The following is a 24715-nucleotide window of genomic DNA, read 5'->3' as shown; positions in this document are numbered from 1 at the left end:
ATTTTATTTGTAATGAAAGCGATAACAAAAATGTAAACGTTATCTATTCAAATTGACACCAGCAAAAGTTAATGCAGAAAAAGGTAATTATATTCATGTAATGCATTTATCATGGGTTAAAATGGGGATAATCCCCCTCTCTATCCATCATTATTTTTTTATTATGAAAGTATAAATTAATTGTTTGTTTTACTTTTTCTGCAAGAAAAATAAAAATAAAAAAGAAAGGGGAGAATAGGAGAGGAGGGGAAGAAAGAAAACTTGAGAAAAAGGGGAAGGAGGAGGAACAGTTGTAAGTGTTGATGCCAAATCCAGTGGTTGATATGCACATGCAGCTGAGCACATTCACATGTGTAATAAATAATAATGGAGTTCAATAGTTATATATTGTTTAGGCTTTCAATGAAAAATGCACCATTAACCAGCAAATGCGACATCAATTAATTTCCCAGGAATTTCCAAAGAAGCAGTCATGTCCTGTCTGTGAGTGACTGAAGCACATAATTACATGAAGTATGCATTTCACAGCCATTTGGGGACCTAGAATATTTAACATAATACATGGGCACTTTGTAAAGGCAGCATGGCACAATATATCAAGGGAATTCTGGTGCTTGGCTGAGATTAAATTGTGAATTTCTGTGAATGTGAATTAAATTGTGAATGGCCATAACATTCCAAAAGCTTAGCTATACTGAGGACATGGTGATGGGATGATGTCACATAGTATGTTGTGCAATTCCACTTGGCTACATTGCATGAAGCTATACTGAATATTTTTTGGTTTGAGCATTTTGGGTCACATGAGTGCTGGAAAGTTTTGAAGTAAAAAAAAAACGAAATTTAAATATTTTGAGAGAAAACTAACGCCTCGGCTTTTTAGTACCTAATAATATTGTTACGGTCATGGGTCTTCAATGACGGACGTGCCTGCCAAGCAGGAAAGGGACGAGAAATCCCCTTATCCACCCATTAATTTGCGCCTGAATCGGCATCTCAGACACATGACAGCGGAGAATCAGCCTGCCAGAAGTGGCCGAGCAAACCGTCACAGGCAACTCGTTTTTTATCGCATCTTAATTGCACGAATCCAAAACAGCTCAACTTAACAGGTTTATTCCAATTCTCTATGTTTAACTGAGCCTGTTTGCTGATGACTACACAAGTTCTCAATTACGAACAGGATTTAATAACAAAATTGGGTGGGGAAAAATAAGAGGAACACGACCATGCATGCAGTAAAACAAACTATCAAATTCATTATATTTTATAAATATGTACCCAATGTGCCCACGGATCCTCAACATAATTTGTATAAATATGCCTTACTCATTCATACTGGGAGATGAGACGGACAGAGCGATGAGACGACACAGAGAAAGGGAGGATGCCTGTATGTGAGTCTCAGCTTGGTTTTCCTCATGGTGCCCATGGTTTGCTTGGTTTGTCTCAGGACACCCCGTACCTGGCGCACACCTATACTGTCCATCCAGCTGCACTTGCCACACAGCACCATACTACGCAGATCCCATCAGGAATCACAGCTTAGCCGGCAGGAACCAAGAGGGACTCCCAAGCCAGAACAGATTCGCAGACGTACAAGAGAGACCACCTGGAGGATGAATGCTCCCAGCTCAATGTGTGTGGTTTTTATATTGCATTCTGTTGGGCATGCCAGAGTCCCCCATGGAGCATGTTCCTTGGCTGACATGACCACCAGGCGACCTTCACTGGTTTGCCCTGATTGGTGGAGCAAAGCAGGAAATTTTCACATACACACAGGATACATGATCCTTGCATGTGGCAGACGTCCATATATGTTAGCCTGTCTGGGTCCTGTCTTGTGTCCTTTGTTAAACCCATAAGTGTGCTTGGGGGCCATGCTGATTGGCTGTAATTCAGAAAGAGGATCATATGAGGACAGATAATATCATGGAAAAACTCAATGATGTGGGGTTTGGAGGAGGCTGTGCTGAGAAAAAATACTTCGGCAGAGTGACTACATCTTTCTAAACACGTGGTGCGATGCCTTTTATTGAATTACAGCAAGTACATTATGCTTATTCAAACATACACAAGGAAAATAACTATTCTAATCCATTTACCCAAAGACCAGACCTGTAACAATAAACTTTCCAGGTGTAGTAATCGTTTTTATTGAGTCAAATGTATATTCTGTGGCTTTTTTATCGAGCATTCCACACAATGTCGTTTCGATTTTTTTTTTCAGGTGGATTGTTTTGCGACGCATGTGTGCACTTGCTGGTACTGTGTTCCTGCTGCGATGTGTTTGCATGTTCGTGACATCATTGTCTGTTCCTGGCACACACCTAAAGTGTTCTGCTAAGGTGAGATGGGTTCATCCTTGGTATAAATATTCCACCTATTCTATATAGTATGAATATTAAAATAAAAAAACTCAATATCATGGTCAGTATAGTTGCGTGTTTCAAGAATTTTGAGTGTACTCGAATGTTGTTTATGTTGTTGTTTTTTTTTGGGACTGTTTTGTACATTGCTTTGCATAGCTAAACCAAAATTGATTTGTGCTTCCCACAAAGAGTTGTTGACCAGGATATGTTGCAGGGTACAGGCAACAGATTGTTGCTTCACTCGCTCACAAAAATAAAATTGACCTGGATTACGTATTTGAAGCGAAAACATACGTACTGATTATATGCATATGTATATCTAATATATTGTGGTTATATGGCTCGGATAATTCCAATTGCACCCCCCCCCCAATCAGCCTGGTGTTAGCTTAGCAGTTAGGGTGGTGGCTTGGGATCCTCGGGTCATGAGTTTGATCCCCGTTAGCCACTGAATTAACACCAGGGGGTTGACTCAGCCTGTCATCCTTCCGAGGTCGGCGAAATGAGCACCAGTATACTGGTAATATGGGCACTGCATCAGCGGCGTAGCTGCGTCCCGAACCAATGATGCAACCAGCAGCCAAAAAGGCAGCACACGATGGGAACCCTCCCCCCAAAGGAAGAAAATGCCAAGATGGGTGAAATGTTTTTGGGTTTTTTTCAAAACTTTTTGGAATCAAATGAAACTTGCATGTGGACAACTTCAGGGTGCCATTGTTAATCCATGAAAGTTTCAGCTTCCTCGGTCAAATGGTGATACATACATACACACATCCACTTGCCCCGTTATATATAGATTGCAAGCGCCTTTGCCACCAGCATTCAGATGCAATACTGTGGAATGTCCCTTCAACTTTAAAGTCAATTCAGTTAGAGAATCCGGTCATCACCTGCAAGAAAGTCTTTACCCAGCACCATTCATCAAACTTTGATTTATTGTTTCCACTGAAGAGCTCTGGAGGTGATCCAGCCAAACTTATGAACTATGATTGAACAGACTCAATTAGATATTTCCTGGCTTGTGAATTTTTCCTGACCATGTATTGAAGTATACTGCTTCAGTTTTACGAGCGGCCACGAGAGGGCATGCTTAAATTACTTTCAGCAAGAAAAGACAAGTATTGCAGACTGCAAAATTTATGGTTTTTGCAGCTTTGTGAGTGTTTTCCATTCCCTCTTGTAACTGTTTATGAATAAATGTGTTGTTTACAGGTCAACCACCATCCCAAAAATCTCCTTACAATATTAGCCATCACATTGTACGTTCTGTTATAAAAAAGTGAATGCAACACTGGCTTGAAAAATACCTGATCTAGATTATTCTATTCGAGCATCAGCACAACGTTGATGCATTATATCGATTATCTGCTCTTTCAACACCATAGGGCACATGCAATGAGCTATCTTATTTTGAAGAAAATGCAAACAAACCAGAAAGACCACATGATTATGAAAGGTTTTGGTGTGAAATAAGAGCTCGTCGGACTTATGTTGACACCAGGTGGGTGGAAGGAGATTGGGGAAGGTTTTATTTTGTTGCAAATTGCAATGTGAAATGGAAATACAGTTCTATTGATCATATCTTTAAGAGTATGTAGTTTCTATTTTAGATTTTTTTTGTTTTTTTTTTCCTATCCATGAAAATCGTTATAAGGTATATGGATGATGGAGCCACTTGCATTGAAGTTGTTCCGATAGCGCAAGTAATGAAGCTATATTTCACACTTTTCTTGCTCTGTTCACCAATTTCCAGTTCAGTTACCACATTTTGGCTCTGCCAGCAAAAGTGATCGAGTCATCTCAGCATTGAGGAGTAGCTACTACCTATGCATTGTCAATATTCGGACACACCATTATTGTTTCTTGTAGCGCCGGATTTATGGTGATGGAAGCCACGGGGCACACACAGGTGGTGTTGGTCCTTTTCTGCCACCAAGATAAAGTAAAGCAATGGTTTTCAACTTTTTTCACTCATCGCACCCTAAGTTCTTATATCTTATTCTTTGGCACCCCTATTCAATTTTCGATTTGTTTAGTTGCATTAAGAACATTGCAGGCTCCACAAGTTAAATTATTGGATAAAATACATAATTTTATTTCAGGAGTGTTTTTGTGGGCTTTTATTACCACCAATATATTCGAATCTCCAGACACAACTGAAAATTGGCAAAGCGTGCAATTAGCCTGTCAAAAAGATATTGTATTACTATTACCGTTACAACTTCCAAGCTACATTTGATTTAATTTGAGTAATGGAACGATAAGTAACAAAACGAGAAGCATTGCTTTATACAGTATGTTGCTGGTATTGGATTCCACCAACAGAGAAAGTAAAAATTCCTCCAACAAGTGAATGTGGATGATGTGAGCAAAACAATTACCAACTTGACCCATTGAATGCCCAATTTTTGTAGCAAATTTTCTACACTGGTTAAGATACTTGGTTAATATGCTATAATTCACAACAATAATCAGACACTTACTCTAATGTTGCACGATCTGACACTGAAAGTCATTTTATTTTTTGGGTTTTATTCAATTTTTTTTGTTTTATGTTATTCAAAATATTGGTTTTATCCCCATCACTCAATCGTGAAGAATCACTTAAAAATTATCTGATCCGGATCCGGATTTGAATCTTTACCAAAATCTAATCGTTTCATTACGTAAAAAGAAATATTACCTCAACATTACCTTCACACCGACAACAACAACACGGTCACTTCAGAGAAAGAAGCTGTTCGAGGCATGAGGCCCATATGTGGACATGGCCTTCTCAACGCTCGTAACCGCTATCAGCTGCAACCTTTCAATATATATATATATATATATATATATATATATATATATATATATATATATATATATATATATATATATATATATATATATATATTTGATAATCCTTGTTTTACACTGAAGGGAAAACTGAAATGGAAGGCATAACGATTGTGAATACCGTATAACGCTTCTGCAGACGGCTTGGGCTGACATAGCTTGGCTTAATCCTGCATGAGCCCTTTGATTGTGGATACCCTTGTGTACGTTTTGGATGGTGGAGGCCCATGTGCCCGATTTCCCGGTTGCCCTTGGATAAATCCGGCCCTGGTTGCTCGTATTCATTGCTGTGTTTTTTTGCCATAAATTATGACCCTTACTGTTTTTTTTAGGTTTTTTTTTGCTTGGTTTGTTTGTTTTTGTATACGAAGTAAAGGCTCATGAAAGAGCGAGAATACTGAATGAATCAGGACACAACACAACAAAAGGAACAGTAGAAAGAGTGATAAACACCAGCAGGAGGGTTTAAGGACAAAATAAAAGGAAACTTGCACACATACGTAATGTGCGGAGGAATGAGGGATAGGAGGGGAGTGCACAGGGAAGATAGTATGGATACAGAAACAAATTATCTGGAAGGAAGAACTTGAAATTTGGAAGGAGGTAGGTTTTGAGGGTGTTGCAGGTGATTAATGGGGGTAGAAAAGGTCATGGTTTTGGATGGGGTGTTGATATGGTGGTGTCAAACAGCTGCCTTGAAGACCTGGGAGGGAAGAATGAGATTGAAGAGAATGTGGAAGTTGGCTCCATAGACCAGAGAAAAGAGGAATGAATGAGTGGAGATGAGCAGTGATCCTGGATTTAGGTAGTTTAATCAGAAGGGGGTTGATGGTGGACATTGTGTGCCTTGCAGAAACCTGGGGCGAGAGGGTTGGGGGGAGGGGACAAAGCATGGAAAGAGCAGAGGGTGCAAAACCAGAAACCTTGGGAGGGGTGGGGTTGGGGGGGGGAGGCGACAAAGCATGGAAAGAGCAGAGGGTGCAAGACCAGAAAGGAGGCATTAGAAGTCAGAGACCACCGATCTGTCTGCGATGGCATAGTGATGGCCCCATAGACCCAGCTTCATCACGGGAGATTCCAATAATGTTGAAGGCCTTGGTTTCCATGGCGTCAAACTGAGCCATATGTGAGGCATGTGAGCCAGCCCACAGGGGAGAGCAGTAATCCATCAAGCTGTGGATTGTGGATGAAGGCCTTTTAGGTAGACAGGAGTTCAGGTGTGCCAAGGAAGAACTTTGTATAATGGAGGCAGCCGAGTCGGCAGCTGGCTTTGGGGAGCAACTTTAAAATGTGGTTTGCCCAAGAAAGATCACGGCTGATAGCGAGACCCAGGAGTTTGAATGACTGAACTTCCTCAAGAGTATTCTTATGAAAGAAGATTGGGGTGGGGGGGGGAGGTTGGTTGCCAGACGGTCTTTTCGGAGAGAGATTATGAGAGTGTGAGATTTTTCAGGATTGAAAGACATGTTCCACGTGTTGGACCATTTTGTGATTTTACCCAGATCTGCAGTGAGTGAAGAAGCTGCTGCTTGTCGGTCTGAGGGATGACAGATGGTATGGCAGAGGGTGGAGTCATCAGCAAAGAGATAAAGAGGATTTTCCAGAGTCGGAGAGATCATTTATGAAGGTAAGGAAGAGGACTGGGCCCAGAACAATGCCTTGGGGCACTCCAGCCGTGACAAGGAGAGGAGATGAAAGAATTCCAGTTAGTGCGACATGTTGGCTACGAGAGTCGAGGAAGTCAGTAAGCCACTTGTCGAGTTGGGTGTGTATGCCATATGCAGAGAGTTTGGAGAGTAAGGCAGGATGCCATACTGTATCATAAGCATGAGATATATCCAGAGAGACTACTCTGATCTCATGTCTGCTATTGAGGGCCTCCATCCATTGTTGGGAGAGTAGAAGCAGCTGTTCCAAGGTGGAGTGACTTGGTCTGAAACCAAATTGATGATCTGAGATGAGGTTGTTGGAGAAAAGAAAAAAATTCATATCCACTGTGACGATGGATTCCATGACATTGCTGATGATTGGAAGTAAGCTATTCGGTCTTTAGTTAAGGTGATCAGTTTTTGCACCTTTTTAATGCAATGCAGTGATGTTGGTGGATTTCAAAGCAAATGGAAGATAACCAAGCACAAATGACAGGGTGAAAATGGCAGAGAGAGAATGGGAAAGAGCAGCAGAGCAGGATTTCAGGACACGTGAGCTGATTCCATCCGGTCCAGTTACAGAGATAGAGTCAAGGGTTGAAAAAAACCTCCACATTTTCAGGTGCAAAATACAGAGTCCAGGAGCAGTTGGGTATGACAGGGAAGGATGGGTACCGAGAGCGATTGTTTGGGGACACAAGATTTGGAAGCAAACACAGAATTGAGGCATTCAGCCTTCTCATGAGCGGAGTCGGCTGTGATTCCATTTGTAGAGAGGGAAGGGATGGAAGAGGAGCAGACTCGAGAGACAGACTTAACAATGCATCACCATGTTTTAGAGAAGTGAGGCAGGTTTGAAAGTTGGACCTTGAGGTTGGACAGATGTTGTTTTCTGGCTCTCCTGAGAGTGGAGACACACTTGTTGAGGACTTTTTGGAATGCATTGAGATTCCCTTTAGTCAGATTAGCCTTTCAGGAGGAGTAGGCAAGTTGTTTCAGAGAAACTTCCTTACACAGGATTCACTGTGCCATGGGCGATAAGAGGGGTAGGATAATTGAAGACAAGATGGGATGAATCTGTGCAATAGAGAGAGCAGCTTTCTGTGGAAGGATACCCAGGCTGAGTTAACATCAGGAGCATTTGATATGGGAGATCAGTCCTGAAAAGAGATGGCTGCTTGCAGTCCCTACCAATCTGCCTGAGTGAACTGAAAGACTTGCTGGCATTGAGGCAGCTCTCTGAAAATAGCCAGAGATGTTGACTTTAATAGTCAAGTTAAATAGTTAGATATGTTAAGTCGGTAAACATGGTATAAATGAATGGATGTTGGTAATGCTGTAGATTGGCATTAAGTTATACATCTATATGCAGTCTTTGAGATTAAATTTGATTTTCTCGAGAATACATCTTTGAGATCATTAAGTTATACATAAATAGAGAATAGCGATGTAATTTGCTGTCTCTCGCCTGTTTCATTGCAGCTCTACCATGGTGGGTGGACAAAGTTGCGGCGGGCTCTGGAAATATGGATAGGATTCGGCATGACGCTCACCGGTGTGCATACATGTGGAGATTACATGTTTAGTGGGCACACAGCTTTGCTAACCCTTCTCAACTTCTTCATCACTGAGTGTGAGGTTTTGAATATGTATTATGTTTACATATACATTGTGTTACTTTTATCAAAGCAGTTCTCCAAAGTTCCTTTTCTTTGAGTTTTGGTACCAGCCTGTTAGTAGATAGCAGCACAGTTCCATTTTCCTCACTCGTCTGTAAGAACTGACATTATTTAATGTGATTAAAATGTGTGTGTGGAGTTGACACCATACTTCTGGTTTTTTTTTTTTATCCCCCGCCACGTGGCAGAAGGGGGATATTGTTGTCACCCGGGTCGTCCATCCGGCTGTCCGTCCGTCCGTCCGGCTGGCTGGCTGGGCGTCAACATTTATAGCTGTGCGTGCGATAACTCATAAACTGTTCGCCATATCGATTTGAAATTTGGGTCACACATGTACCACCTGAAAAGGAAGAACCCTATTGATTTTGGGCATGGCTGGATCCAAGATGACCGACTGGGGTGGCCATCTTGAAAAAAATGTTTTTTGTAATAAATGGAAAACCGCTTATCTGATTTCAATTATTTTTGGTTACTGCGTTCGTCACCCCTGGGGAACTTTTTCGAGACGATGACCAAATGGTGTCTTATTTCCAATTCACCTCCCTCATTATCTGGAATATGTATGACCTTTTTCTTTCAATGGCAGGGGATTCCCCATCTCTGATGGTATATTTGTTCTTGCGACACAGGTTGAGTGTGTTTGTGAAAAAAGATGAGCAAGCTACCATCGGGGGCAAGTAGAATGGGAAATTTAATAGGATCGGACAAATATAAAGTCTGTAAGCAGAAAGGGGAGGGAGGAGATGTCACAGTTAAAAAAGAAAGGAGTATGGGGAGTGACTATTTCCCATGATGGCAATCGCCTGCCACGTTGAAACATTGAATCAGATTGAACTGACACCGGGAGACTTCTAAATGTGTGTGGGCATATACACACATATATTATTTAAAGATGTGTTTCGCTAAAACAAAAAAAGTGCGAAAAGAAATCATATAAACGATCAATTTTTCAAGTGTTTCACTTCATTTTACATCCTCATTGAGATTCAAAGTCTGGTGTTACCTTAACGATTAGTGGCTCGCTTAAGATCTTAGGGTCTTGAGTTTGTGCCTCTTTCCATTAAATAACACCAGGTGGGTCGACTCAGCCTGCCATCCTTCCAAGGTCAGCAAAATGAGTACCAGCTTTCTGGCAATGGGGCATGGATCAGCAGTGCTCCCAACAATGATGCAACTAGAAGCCACAGACTGCATACAAAATAATAATAAATGAGATTTACAGATAGACATGCAATATGTTTGTGAAATAAAGCATGCTGTCTTTTGATTAAACCCGTCAGCAAAGTGATGGCTTGGCACGCTGAGTACAGAGACATGACAGAAGTAAATAGACACCATGATTTTAAAAGAATTCATTTATTGAACATTTGAAGTACATTTGATCCATTTTAGTACATACACTGGTATTTTGTAAACTTGCCATTTGCAGATTTCAACGCTTTTACTCTTTCAGGCATAGAACTAATGAGTTCCGAAATTTTCTTTTGTGGGATTCCTGCTCGGGCTTCATGCAAACGGGTTAGGAATTCTGCCCGTGATGTTGGTTTCCTGGACTTTTTCCACACAGCTCAAACCAATATGGCCCAGAGGTGTTCAATGGGATTCATGTCAGGAGACTGGCTTGACTATGGAAGTCGCTTGATCCCATTTCTGTCCTGCCATTCTTTGGTCTTTTTTGCAGTATGCCATGGAGCTCCATCTGCCATGAACAGAGTGTTGTTTTTGACCATCTGACCAGTGGAGAAGATGGGGAGAAGTTCATTCTCAAGGATAGAAATGTATATCTTAGAGTTGATGTTGCCACCACACTCCACAAGCTCTGACCGACCAGTGCTCCAAATTGTTTCCCACACCATCACTGAAAAAACACTGTGTTTGACAGTTGGCTGCAATCGGTTCAAAGATAACTCTTGACTGGGAAGTTTCCAGACCCATACGCATCCACTCTCAAAAAATTGAGCAAATTGGGACTCATCTGAAAAAATGACAGTTTGCCAAAACTCCAAGTGGCCATCTTGTCAGCCCACTTCTCCTTTGAATGTTGGCTGGTCTAAGAAGAGGTTTTCTCCGAGCTGCTCTCTCATCTTAGCCCAGTTGATGAAGGTACCCCATGGCAGTTCTTGTGCCAGCTTGGACCTCCTCTGCAACATTTGCTATCTTGCAACAGGGAGTTTTCTCAATGGACCACTTCACAGCTTGAAGATACCTTTCTGAGAGCCCAGTTCGACCAGAACGGAAAGCTGTGGATTCCTTGTCTTCGCTGGTGAATTGCACAATCACCTGATTGACCGTAGAAAGCAGAATGCCAAGTTTCTGAGATATCTGCTGCTGGCTGACTCCACCTTCCGATTGGCCAACAATTCGTCCTCTTTAAATATCGCAAAGGTCGTGTGCTCCCTGGGTTCCATTCATCCATCCATTGGGACCATACTCTGTGCAGAGCATTGGTGCTGCCTAAGCAGTCTCCTTGGCTATTGGGCACGATCCTGGACGGGTTGACACTTTGACACAGTATACCAGCATGCTGGCACTCATTTTGCCAACCTTGGAAGGATGACAGGCCGAGTTAACCCCACACACACACACACACAAGCATTTAAAGGCCATTTTCCCCACTAAAGCGGGGGTTAGCCTTGCGGGCCCCATGACAATCTTCTCCACTTTACCCTGTTTTCTGCATCTCCCCTTCTTAATCCCCTTGCCCACATTTCCTCTTCCACCACATTTAGCCAAGTTTTTCTCGGTCTTCCCCGTCCTCTCCTTCCGACTACACTCATTTCCAACACTCCTCTCACCCAGTCACTTTCATCCTTCCTCAACACATGACCCAACCATCTCAACCTGTTTCTCTTCACAACCTCCATCACAGACTCTATTCCCATCATCTTCCGCAAGTCATCATTTGTCTTCCTCTCTCTCAACGATACTCCACACATCCACCGAACCATTCGCATTTTCACCCTTTCCAGCCTTTGTTGCTGCTCCATGTTCAGTACCCATGTCTCACTCCCATAAATTATCGTACTCCTCACACATGAAGCATACACCTTTCCCTTCAGCTTCAACGACACTCCCCTCTTTGTCAGCATGCCACTCAGTTCCCGAAACTTCTTCCATGCACATCTCACTCTAGCAACCGTCGAAGAGTCTGATCCACCTTCTCCATTCAGCATGTCTCCGAGATAGCAAAATGTTTTCACCCCTTCCAGCTTCGCACCATCTCCAAGATCCAACTCAACAATTCCTTCATCTGCTGCTCCCTCGATGCACACCTTACACTTGAATGTAGCTGCCACACTGGTTAATGACCCTCTCACCCCACTACATTTTCGATGAACCCATTCAGCACACATTGTACACTGAATGGAGTTCACTCCAACACCCTTCCTGCACACAGAACACGGCCACTTCCCAGTCCTTTCCACCTCACCACATGCTTTACCACTTGCCATCACCTTCGTCTTTCCGATATTCACCTTCAAACCTTTTGCATCCATACATTCCTTCCACCTGTTCATCTTCTCCTTCAGTCCATCCATACTCTCTGCAATCAACACCAGATCATCTGCATACAGCAGCTCCCACGGTAAACCCTCCTTTACCCTCCGAGCCAGCACCTCCATCACAACTACAAATAGAAGTGGACTTAGTACCGACCCCTGGTGCACTCCTACCCTCACCTCAAACTCACCACTGTTCCCATCCTTCGTCCTTACAGCTGTGCGTGCTCTCTCGTACATGGCCATCACTACTCTGATCAACCATTCCTCCACTCCTAACTTCCTCAATGCCCATGCCATTACTTTGCGTGGGACCCTATCAAATGCTTTCTCCAGATCAACAAACCCAAAAAACAACTTCTTCCTCTTCTCCATGTACTTCTCCTGCAACTGCCTTACAATAAAAATTGCATCTGTCGTTCCTCTTCCTGGCATAAATCCAAACTGCATTTCGTCAATCTTTACCTTCTTCCTTATCCTCTTCTCCAACACCCTTTCCAATACCTTCATTCCATGCTCCAATAACTTTATTGCTCTATAGGAGCCACAGTCCAGAGGGTCACCTTTCCCCTTGTACAGAGGGACGAGGGTACTCAGTTCCCAATCCACTGGAATGCGGCCTTCTTTCACCACCAGATTACAGATCTCTGTCATTCTCTTCACACCCCAACTTCCCGCTGCCTTCAACATATCTCCCACAACTCCCGTCGGCCCTCCTGCTTTTCTACTCTTCATTGCTCTTATAGCTTCCTCAACTTCCTTCTCAGTTATCTTCTCTGCTGGTCCTAAAACCGGGTTACTCTCGATGTTGCTATCCCATTCATTTTCTACATTCAACAGCCTTTCCATATATCTCTTCCATCTTCCCTTAATTCCATCTGAATCCACAACAATTTGTCCCACTTCATCCTTCAAGCAACTCACCCCCGTCACATCAAATCTCTCTCTCGCTATCTGCTTTGCGATCCTGAATACCGCTCTCTTACCCTCCTCCGAATCCAAGCGTTCTCCAAACATTTTCCTTTGGGCCTCCTGCGCCTTTGCAACCTCTTTCTTTGCAGCCTTCTTGGCTTCCTTATAACTTTCATGTGCAGCCTCTTCTTCCACCGTATCCTTTGCCTTTTGCCATTCCTTGAACTTCTTCCTCTTCTCTTCAATCGTCTTTCCAACTTCATCATCCCACCACCATGTTTCCGAGTGCCTCGGTGGTCCTTTTGTCCATCCACATACCTCACCAACGGCTCCCAATAGACTAGCTTTCATTGACATCCAACCACTTTCAAGCTCAACCACATCATCTTCAACCATACTCAGCCTCTCTCTTAATGCTTCCTTCACTGTCGCCTCTTTCAACCTCCACACCTTCATCCTTGGTTGGTACTTCACCCGCCGAATTCTCCGCGCACCTTTCACCCTTATATCGCAGACAACCAGGTGGTGCTGCGAAACAGTCTCCTCCCCTGGGATCACCTTTGTGTCCCGGAGGTTTCCCCTATCTCGCTGATGCACCATCAGGTAGTCAATGGTTGTCGTCAACCCACCTGACGTGTATGTAATAAGCTTATTATTCGCTTTCTGGAATTGAGTATTACAGAGCAACAAATCAGCTCCATCAGCAAACTCCAAGATCCTTTCACCTTCTCCATTTCTCACACCATATCCATAACCCCCATGGACTCCCTCAAAACCGTCTGGACTCCTTCCCACATGTCCATTCAAGTCTCCTCCAACCACAACAACTTCCTCATCTTTCACATTTTCCATCAACTTCTCCATCGCACACCAGAACATGTTCTTCTCTTCATCGCTTCGACCGACCTGCGGGGCATATCCCGAGATGACGTTCACCAAGAGATTTCCGATCACAATTCTCACCATCATCAACCTTTCACTTACTCTAGTCACACTCACTACACTGTCTACAAACTCCTCAGAAAACATTACACCAACACCATGCAACCTCCGGGCACCCTTGCCACATAAACTTGTACTTCTGCCCCTGCCTTCCCTTCACCATTCTCACACCACTTCCCTTCCACCGTGTCTCCTGCACACAACATATGTCCACTCTTCTTCTGACCAATGTTTCAACCACTTCTCCAGATCTCCCTGTCATTGTCCCTACATTCCATGTACCAAACCTCAGAAACTGATCTCCACGTGGGGCATCAGACGATTGGTCATCATAAATGGAAAAATTTCCTCCCTTGCTTCGATCGGGTTCCCCACCTTGAGTTTTAACGAGAGGGGGTGAGGACCCCCACGGGGTACTTCGGGCTGTACCCTGCCCATCAGTTGTACTCATCATGGTTTCCTTTTGAGGCGATGTTTTTATGGTCGGATGCCCTTCCTGACGCCAACCCTTTTAGTCGCCTTTTACGACACGCAGGGATACGGTGTACCTATTCTGACCGGGGTACACACCGGGGGCCGGGTTAACCCCACCTGGTATTAATTCAACAGCTGAGCAGGATTTTCACTCAGGACCCTAGGATCCAAAACCCACCACCCGAACCATTAAGCCAACACCAGGCATATGCTGGGTTTGAGGCAGAGTTAATTGTCGTACAAGAGCCAGGAACTTGTTTCTGCAAATAAGTCGTCGAATATTCGTTCAAATCACTGAGTAAAACTGAATTATACAAATGAAATGAATAAATTTAAGATGTCTATTTACTTCCATCATGTCTCTGTATATATACAGTGGCTTGCAAAAGTATTCACCCCTTCCAAAGGTTTACATTTTAATGCCACAGATAAAATGTGAATAAGTGATATTAACAGAGAAAATCAGATGGTTCTCAGTTGCATAAGTATTCAACCCCTTTGCCGAATTAACCAAAAATCACTTGTCGGGTTGTCGGCGACTAAACCGTCTCCCCCGCCAGGTTTTCTGGTGAGGAGGGTGTTTGGATATGGACACCCAGCAGGATTAAAAACAAAACCTGTCAAAGGGCGGAGGAGCTCCTTGTGAGCCAACGGCCATCCATATCTAGTGCCCAACTGTGTCTGCGGACGTCCTCCTGCAGTAGGGTTACTTCTTATTAGGAGGTTTGTGGCAGGATTTGCACTCCGGCCACCGTAAAACCCTTCATTCCGCAAAACGCAAAAACGCAAAAAAATCTGAAAACCCACTCCGTGGGAGTACCTCCTGTGCAGCTTCCCTTCGCAGGGCAGCTCACCGGATGATGGGATTGGAGCAAAGCCTTCGGGACCCCCAATCTTTGATAGGAGGGAAACCACGGGGTAACATCCCTGGGTCAGATTGCGGGAGAGTGTGTCGGAGTGGTGCTGAGGTGTCGTCCACCAGACGGCGGTCTCCTTGGGTTAACCTGAGGCGGTCCCTTCGGGTGGGTGCCTGGAATGTCCTATCCCTAAGAGAGGATGATCACCTGTCTCTGTTATCATCTGAGCTCAAGTGTTTGGACATCGGGATTGCAGCTCTCTCTGAGGTTCGGAGACCGGATTGCGGCGAGATAATGGTTGGTGGTTACACCTACTATTGGTCTGGTCGCTCTGATGGTTACCATACCCAAGGAGTTGCTGTAGCTGTGTCCAATAAGCCGACCCCAATGATAATTGAGGTAACACCGGTCAACGAGCGTATTATGAGATTAAGGATTCGTCACTCCTTAGGTGTCATTTCCCTGGTCTCTGTTTATGCTCCGACTGAGGCGAGTGATCTCACCGTGAAGGATGCATTCTACGCCACACTCGAGTCTGTGGTTGATCAGTGCCCCAGACGAGATACACTTCTAGTCTTGGGGGATTTCAATGCATCGACTGGAACTGATAGGGACGGTTATGAGATGTGTGTTGGTCCCCATGGGTCAGGAACTATGAACCAGAATAGCACTAAGTTCCTTGACTTTGCAAGAAGTCATGGACTTAGGGTGGCTGGTTCATGGTTTCAGCGCCCACAAGCTCATCGCTGGACTTGGTATTCCAACGCTGGCGGTGTGGCAAAGGAGATTGACCATGTCCTCATTGACGGTCGTTGGAGGATGATCCAGAACTGCAGGGTCTACCGGAGTGCTCAGTTCCTCAATACTGACCACAGGCTTGTTGTAGCAACTCTAAAGCTGAACCTTAAATCCTGGAGAATGGTACCATCCCAGCCGAGGCTGGATGTTGCCAAGCTCAGGGATGAGAGAGTAGCTGAGGAGTTTACGAACAGGCTGAGTGGACACTTGGGGGGTCTGGGTGCTTTGGGGGGTCCTGAAGAGTTGTGGAGCGCCTTCAAGACCACCGTCCTTGATGTTGCCGGTGGATGCCTTGGAGCTCACCGCAGGGCAAAGAAGAATTTTGTCTCTCAAGGGACACTGGATACCATTGACCAGAGTCGCAGGGCCAGGCTGAATGGCAGAGCTGAGCTGTTCAGGGAGCTGAGGCGTAAAACTGTACGTGCACTGAGGGTGGACAAGGAGGCCTATGTGCGAGGAATCTGTGAGGGGGTAGAACATCACCTGTGGACAGGTGATTCTCGTCCCTCTTACAGGGGAATTCGCGCATTACGTTCATCCAAGCCCATCCCTCGGAGCACTACAGTTCGAGCATAGAGTGGTAGGCTCTTGACAGAGGAGTCTGAAGTGAAGGCCCGCTGGGCCGGTTACTTTGAGCGGTTGTACCAGGCTGATCCCCCAACTGTCGAGTTGGACGTCAAGGGTGTTACAATCCCTGTTGCAGACCCTCGAATCAACTGTGGTCCACCTACGCTTGTGGAAACACGGGCTGTGGTGAACCAGTTGAAACGGGGCAAAGCTCCAGGGATCTGTGGCATCCATGCCGAACTTCTCAAGGCTGGTGGAAATGCTGCACTCGTGTCGTTGCATGCAGTTTTGTGCTCTGCCTGGAACACAGGCATCATCCCAACTGACTGGAAGAGGGGCCTTGTTGTCCCTCTCTGGAAAGGGAAGGGTGATCGCCAAGACTGCAACAACTACCGAGGGGTGATGCTGCTCTCAGTGCCGGGCAAGGTCTTTGCTCGGATAATTCTCGATAGGGTTCGCCACCATCTGCTTGAGAACCAGCGTCCAGAGCAGTCAGGCTTTACACCAAAGAGGTCAACGATTGACCGTATCCTTGCACTTCGTGTCCTCACCGAACGCAGACGAGAGTTTAGGCAGGGGCTGCTTGCAGCCTATGTTGATCTCTGTAAAGTGTTCGATTCAGTGAATCGGGATGTCCTCTGGAGGATTCTTGGTCTTCGTGGGGTGCCACCAAAACTAATCGATCTGATGTCTGAACTCTACTCTGGTACTGAGAGTGCTGTGAAGTGTGGTGGTACCATCTCTGACTTATTTCCAGTTGTTACTGGAGTTCGTCAGGGATGTGTACTTGCCCCCACACTTTTCAGCACTTGTATGGACTGGATTCTAGGGAGGATGTCGGAGAGATCAAGTTGCGGTGCGTCATTTGGGAATGTCAAGATCTCGGACCTTGACTTTGCAGATGATGCAGTCATCTTTGCGGAGACTTTAGACATCCTCTTTGGGGCCCTCGAGGTGCTGAATGAGGAGTCGGAGCCGTTGGGATTACGGGTTTCTTGGGTCAAAACTAAGATCCAGGCTTTCGGTGACATCTTGGATGCTGCTGTCCTGTCTGTGTCTGTTTGTGGTGAGGATGTTGAGGTCGTGGAGAGATTCACTTACCTTGGCAGTGATATTCATGTCTCTGCTGGCTGCGAGTCAGAGGTCAATAGACGTCTGGGTCGGGCCTGGGGAGTCATGGATTCACTGGATCATGGGGTGTGGCGCTGCCGGTACCTGTGCGGGAGGACGAAAGTCCGAGTCTTCAGGTCCTTGGTATTTCCAGTCTTGCTCTATGGGTGCGAAACTTGGACTCTGACCAAGGATCTGAGACGGAGACTTAATTCCTTTGGTACCAGGTCTTTTCAGAGAATCCTTGGCTATCGCTGGTCGGATTTTGTGTCCAACAAGCGGTTGCTGAGAGACTCGGATGAGATTTGTTACCTGCATAGTCCGTGAGCGTCAGTTGCGGCTGTATGGACATGTGGCTCGTTTTCCTGACTCTGATCCTGCTCACCAGATTCTCTCAGCGAGGGAGTCTCATGAGTGGAGGAGGCCAGTGGGTCGACCACGTGCCTCATGGTTGCAACAGGTTGACCATCATCTCAAGGAGATGGGGATGGGCCTGGCATCTGCCTGGGGGATGGCCAGACGGAGGCCCCTGGAGTACCGGCGGAAAGTGGACGCAGCGACGTGCTGTTCTGGCACATGCTCCCATACCTGACCTGACCTGACCCTTTGCCGAATTAACCAAAAATCACTTAAGGAGAAAATTATTGGTTTGAAAGGTTCCAAAGTATGTGTAATAGGTTTCACCTGTATGTAATCAGTGATTTAACTTAAAAATTAAGCTCCCCCTCTTGTCGAAGGAGTTTTAAGGTGCAACTCAATTGGTCAATGAACAAGGCAAATATGAAGACCAAGGAACTTTCCAAAGAAGTCAGACTTAGAGTGGTGGAGAAGAGATTACCACTCAGGAGAGGGTTATAAGAAGATTTTGAAGTCACTCATTATCCCTTTGAGTCCCATAAAATCCATCATTGAGAAGTGGAAGATGTATCCTGCCATCCAGACTTTACCCAGATCAGGTCAACCATCCAAACTCAGCAGCCGAGTAAGCACGAAACGAGTTTGGGATGTCACAAAATCCAACAATGACCTTGAAAGATCTGCAAGGCTCGATGTCTGAGATGGAGGTCAGTGTTCATCAAACAACAATATCCCTTAAAAAGCTGGCCTCTATGGACAGGTGGCAAGAAAGAAGCCATTACTGAAAAAGACGCATCTAACAGCTCGTATGGAGTTTGCGAGAAAAAAAAAATCTTAATAATACTGCAGGCACGTGGAGAAACGTTTTGTGGTCAGCCGAGACAAAAGTTGAACTTTTAAGTCTAAATTCAAAGCGTTACATCTCGGTGAAGCTGAACACTGCACATCACCCAATCAACACCATCCCTACTGTCAAGTATGGTGGTGGCACGACTGACACCATCATGTTATAGGGCTGCTTTTCATCAGCAGGGACTGGCAAGCTTGTCACGATAGAAGGGGCAATGGACGATGCAAAGTACAGGAGAATCCTTTCTGAAAACCTGCTTGAGTCAGCCATGAATCTGAAACTAGATAAGGGATTAATATTTCAGCAGGAGAATGATACAAAGCACAAAGTTAAAGCCACACTGGAGTGGCTGAATAAGAAGAAAATAAATGTTCTTCAGTGGCCTCGTCAAAGTCCTGACTTGAAACCAATTGAACATTTATGGCGAGACTTGAAGATTGCAGTCCATCAACGATCCCATCAAACTTGGCAGAACTAGAGAAATTTTCACCTGAAGAATGGGGAAGGATGACACCATTTCACTGTGTATAGCTGGTAGAGACCTACCCAAGATGCCTCAAAGCAGTCATTGCTGTAAAAGGTGCATATAGTACTGACCCTAAGGGCCTGAATACTTTTGCAACCAGTGAATTTGATCTGTACATGTTTTTTGCAGTGATTTTTACATGTAACCTCCTCCAACTATAACAGTGTTTAGTTTGATCTCTTCAGTTATGAATAAAAAGGTCATTTGGAAAAATTGTTTCCACATAATTCACAATTTATCTAAATGTGGCATTATTGGTTGGGGTGAATACTTTTCAGGCCACTGTATGGAATTAGTCCAAATACTTTCTGCTTTGTATCTGTGCTGCATTAAAATGTCCATCTACTGAACTATTAGACTTCCTCATTTTATAAAATATTACGTACTTCCTGTAATCCGAATGGTGTTAAATTTTCAAATGTTTCAACTCAAGCTATTCTTCTGTGTTTTCCTTTTTCACATTTAACCCTGTATTTTTAATGCTGCTACTTCTTTTTATCTCAACCCTACTCCTTTCCTCAGATACTCCTCGCTCATGGGTTTGGTTGCACACTGCATCTTGGGTACTCAACCTCTTCGGTGTGTTTTTTGTGCTTGCTGCACATGAACATTATTCCATTGACGTGGTTTTGGCTTTTTATATCAGTACAAGGTTGTTCCTTTACTATCATACTCTTGCAGCATCTGGGGTAGGGAAATTAAGAGGTGAAGGTGCTTCTCATAGTAGAGTAGGACGGGTACGTGTCTGGTTTCCACTGTTTTGGTTTTTTGAGCGAAATGTCAGTTCCCATGTTCCAAATCATTTTGAGTGGCCGTTTACAAAAGCTCCACCACGAGTGCTGCGTCAGGCATTTCATACACTCAGCAACTGATTTCACGAAACGAGTTTAAGCTTCAAGTTTCACATTTTAGTTTTCATGAAAAATTTTCAGCTTTTGTAGAAATGCTTTATGGTTTTCCATTCATCACCATTCTTGTCGTTTGTCGATCATAATTCTCTGCTGAATTTGCTGAACCCCCTCACGACTGCATAGTGTGTGTACATCTCCGACATGCTCATTAACATGGATGTACATGTCCTAAAACGTCCTTATCTTAAGAATGAACTGATATTCTTCTTCGTTTGTGAAAATATCACGTGAAAAATTTATTGATTGTGCATTTATGGGAAAATTGAGCCATTGTTGTTTTTTTAATGGTAAAATTCCTCAATTTGCAAGGGAATTTTACCTTGAGTATTATAAATTATACCATGACCTTGGTATAGCATGTGTATTACATGTTGTATAGCAGTGAAAGGTTCACAACATGTTATTATGTTTTTTCTGCTACAAGAGTCATTGTGTGGTTGTCGTCGTCGTCGTCGTCATCATCCAGGAGCTTGCATTCCTTTTTGCAGGTGTTATTTCAAATGTGCAGAAAAAGCCATTTTGGTGTTTGTTTGTTTGTTTTTGGTCTTTCAAGCCCTACCTCTTTTTCATGTTTACTTTGTCAGCCCTGATTTTGCTTTGTTTTTTTTCTTCATAGTTTTGATCAAGCTCTGTTTGTTTTAAGTACAGTATTCTCAAAGTTTTGTGCAGTATTATTAGATTCTGCTACCAATCAGGAGCTTAAATTTGACCATGTTGTTTATTTTATTGTTGTACAATATACGGTGAATTGATTGTCAAAGCAGATACATTGATTGAAAAAAAAACGCACAAGTTATTCTGTGAAATTAAACATATCAGCTGGTAATGTTCTATCCTGAAAGTACATGTTTAAGTACAAGAAAATTAAAGTTGTATTCAGGATAATGAGAATCTTGTAATCAAGATATTGAATTGCAACATTTTAAAAATCACTTTGAGGGTTCAACAAAACTCAAAATTGTTTTAGCCTTATGAAAGACTCTGGCTTCCTAATTTTAAATCAAATTAACACACATTCTATGTTTTAAATACTAAATTTTGTAATGATTACAGAGCATTGGAGTGTCAGTTTTGAATTATGCTCCTTCCTGGTTGCCAAAGTACTTGACACATTTAACGATGACTTTTGCAGGCCCGTGAGGTAATACACCCACTACCAGTTCCTAATGCAACTGAGTTGCAGTTTAGCTGATGGGAAAAGAAAGGCAAAAGACCTGCCTTGCTGTAAAAGCAGCAGATTGCTCAAAACATAAGGGAAGTAAGTCAGATCCATAATGTTAAGTTAGGATTTGCTCTGACAGCTGGATAGAATTGGCTCTGAGGGTTGGATATACCAAGAAGGGTTGTGGCTGTATACATCTTGTTGACCCCTTGTGTCTTCCCCTTACCCTCAATCTTCCCCATATCCCTTATTTCTCCGTCTCCCTGTATTTTATCCCTCATCCATGCTGTTGGTGTTTCCCCCCTCTCTTTATACTGTTCCTTTTTTTCTGTTACGTCCTGACCCGTTCTATGTTCTTGTGTTCCTCCACAAGCCTCAACATTGTACACAAAAACATGGCTTCTTAGTTTAAAAGATTGGGGATTGGATCCTGCCAGCATTAGTGATTTGTTGCAGGAGAGTAGTCTAGGTAAGTAAAGGCCACATCATGGTGGGATGCAGAGCCCTTTCATGCTTGAGCTTGCACATTGAAGATTTCTCATGCTGTAATAATTGATGCTATAATGTGGACACTTTTAAAATAACGTTTATAGGGCTATAGTATCTGTAAAAACACATCTTAAATAAACACAATGGATCAGACAATCCATAATTCTCTCTGGCAACTTTTCTTCTCTTCTCCAAGAGACCTGCTTCCAAAGTTGAGTAAACCGTTCCAGTTTTTCTGTTTCCATCAATATTTGTGCAGTTTTGTTTGTGTCACTTTTTGTTCATATCATGTGCTCCTTGCTGTGTCGTTTTTGTGCCCATTTGGTTATTTTGATCTTGTTTGTCTCTATCTGTCTGTCTGCCTGCCTTGGCGAGTTGGCCCAACCTATCCAATTGTTTCTGTATCCCATTTCCCACCCTTGCTCTATTTCCTTCCTTATTCTTCCTCTGCCCTCATATGCAGCACAAGGCTGCGGGTAGCATCATGTGCTGAGGGAACGGCTGTGCCGCTGATGCAGTGCCCCTATTACCAGTACACTGGTACTCGTAATTTTGCCAACCTCAGAATGATGACGGGCTGAATCAACCCCACATGGTGTTAATTCAACGAGAAAACTCAAACTCAGGACCCTAAGAACCCAAGGCAGGCACCCTAACCGCGAAGCCAACACTAGGCTTTCTTCCTCATTGCGCCTATAAAAATGGCAAAAAAGCCTCTTACCTCGTATTTTTGATGGTCCATCTCGTTCTTTGTTACCTCTGCCGCCGAATGTGAAGGTTATGTTTTCACCCCTCTCTGTCTGTCTGTTTGTTTCTGTGCAGGATATTTCAAAAAGTTGTGGACGGATCCGGATGAAAAATTGGTGGGCAGGTTGGGTGTGTGACGAGGGTGAACTGATTAGATTTTTATGAAGATCCGAATCCAGATCCGACTCCTAGAATTTTTAAAGTGATTCTTCACCATTGAGAGATGGGGTCAAAAAACAGATATAGCATATCTCAAAAAGTTGTTGACGGATTCAGATGAAACTTAGTGGACATGTTGGGTGTGTGACCACGACAAATTGATTTGATTTTGGTGAAGATCCGAATCCGGATTGGTTACAAGAATTATTTAATTTTAAAAGTGATTCTTCACCATTGAGAGATAGGGCCAAAAACTATAAAGTACTGTATAGCATGGTATTTCAAAAATGTATTGGGCCTGATGTGTTCTCGTGGATCAGGCATTACTTGGCGGAGTTATGCGCTCTACAGTCCCCTTCTTGTTGGCCATGTGTTCAACAGGGCCTGCTTCCTCATTCAATCCTCACTAACATTTATCTTCCGTCAAACTCATTTCTGGTTCTGGGCTTGCTCCATATGTAGGTTAAATCTTCACCTGCTCCTCCCACCTCAAATTAAAGCGAAGTTTTCCGAACCGGATTCGTCGTGTTTCACTGTTATATTTTTGTCCCTGTGTTGCTGTTTGTGTTTTCATCCAATTTTCCATGTTAAATCATACCTTGGTGTGCTGTATTGTCCAATTTGTGTCCTGGTTAAAGTCTAGCCTACGCATCTAGGGCTCAGCTAGTTGGCTTGTTACTTCTGTTTTCACCCAAATGGCTTTGTTTTCACTCCTTTTCTTCCAACTATTTTCATTTCTGATCCCTCAGCTTAATCCTTTTTTATCCTCCTCGCTCCAAAAAATACAAACAACAAAAAACTCTTCTTCACTCCAAAAAAGAAAAAAAAAACAAGAACAAACAATTACAACAACAAAAAGAACGAACTATCTGTCTGACATAGTCCTTCATTCTCTATCCCTTCTCCGATTCAACATCCCAAAACTGAATGTTCACTGAATAAAACGTTTCTTCCTTCAAAATCTCTTCATAACACTTCAATAAATGCTTTTTAAAAATGCATTTTAAAATGCCTTACTCGCTTTACTACTACATAAGAAACAACCCATACATTCTTCTTATTCTACATCCAAGTCTCTTCCTCTTTTTCACAATTCTTATTTCATAAAACCTTTTCACTCTTAAACGCTTAGTTCATCCACCCTCCTCTCGTACCGACAGCTCCACGGTCCTCCATGCCTTCAATGGAAAACTTTTTTTCACAACCCCTCCCATGAAGTCTGTCTACATATGTCCAGTTTGGGAATCTTGTTAAGTCAGTTTTTCAGAGGCTATGTGCACACTGCAATCTATTCCGCTTCTCGTCTATTTATGGCGGCAACCACTCCATGTCAGTATCCTCCCCACCCCCTCTCAGCTTCCCTCTCGTCCCACCCCCTTTCAGCTCCCTCTCGTCCCATCCTCTCTCAGCTTTCTCTCATCCCACCCCCTCTCAGCTTGCCAACTTCGACTTGCTCCTCAGCTTGTAATGCCTTTCGTTTGCGGTACTGGGCTCCAGAAGATCGTTTTTTATCAGCCATAGCTCACTGGAAAAATGAAATAAAAAAGTAAACAGTATTACATAAAGAAAAAATACAGTATTGAAAGAATAGAATAGATAAAGAAAGAAACAGTATTGTTAGTGTTAAAAACAATAAACTGGTTATGAACTAACAATGAACTATAAACTATTTTGAACAATGAAATATTATATTTTCCTTTTATTATGTGTTTTCTTAAAACAATAATTTGCATAAAACCGTGACCTTTAAAGGTCAGTAATGCGCCCCTCTGAGGTCTGCGCCCTAGGTTGCTGCCTAGTTGGCCTTATGGTAGCG

General features: G+C 43.5%; 1 protein-coding gene across 1 annotated transcript in view; it reads left to right on the top strand.

Moving 5' to 3' along the window:
- The window catches only part of SAMD8 (sterile alpha motif domain containing 8), a 73343-nt gene extending 51187 nt beyond the window's left edge, over positions 1–22156 (top strand). Inside the window, exons 7-9 of the mRNA XM_085882505.1 lie at positions 2231–2348; positions 8342–8492; positions 19954–22156. Coding sequence (XP_085738631.1) covers positions 2231–2348; positions 8342–8492; positions 19954–20303 — 619 coding nt within the window. The 3' untranslated portion in view covers positions 20304–22156. The remainder of the gene's footprint in view (positions 1–2230; positions 2349–8341; positions 8493–19953) is intronic.
- Positions 22157–24715: the final 2559 nt, after the last annotated feature.

Source organism: Eptatretus burgeri, chromosome 5, assembly GCF_056783735.1.
Source record: "Eptatretus burgeri isolate ZD-2024b chromosome 5, Ebu_testis_v1, whole genome shotgun sequence".
Taxonomy (NCBI): domain Eukaryota; kingdom Metazoa; phylum Chordata; class Myxini; order Myxiniformes; family Myxinidae; genus Eptatretus; species Eptatretus burgeri.
Note: the sequence above shows the minus strand (reverse complement) of the source record. Positions and strands in the feature narration are given on the sequence as shown.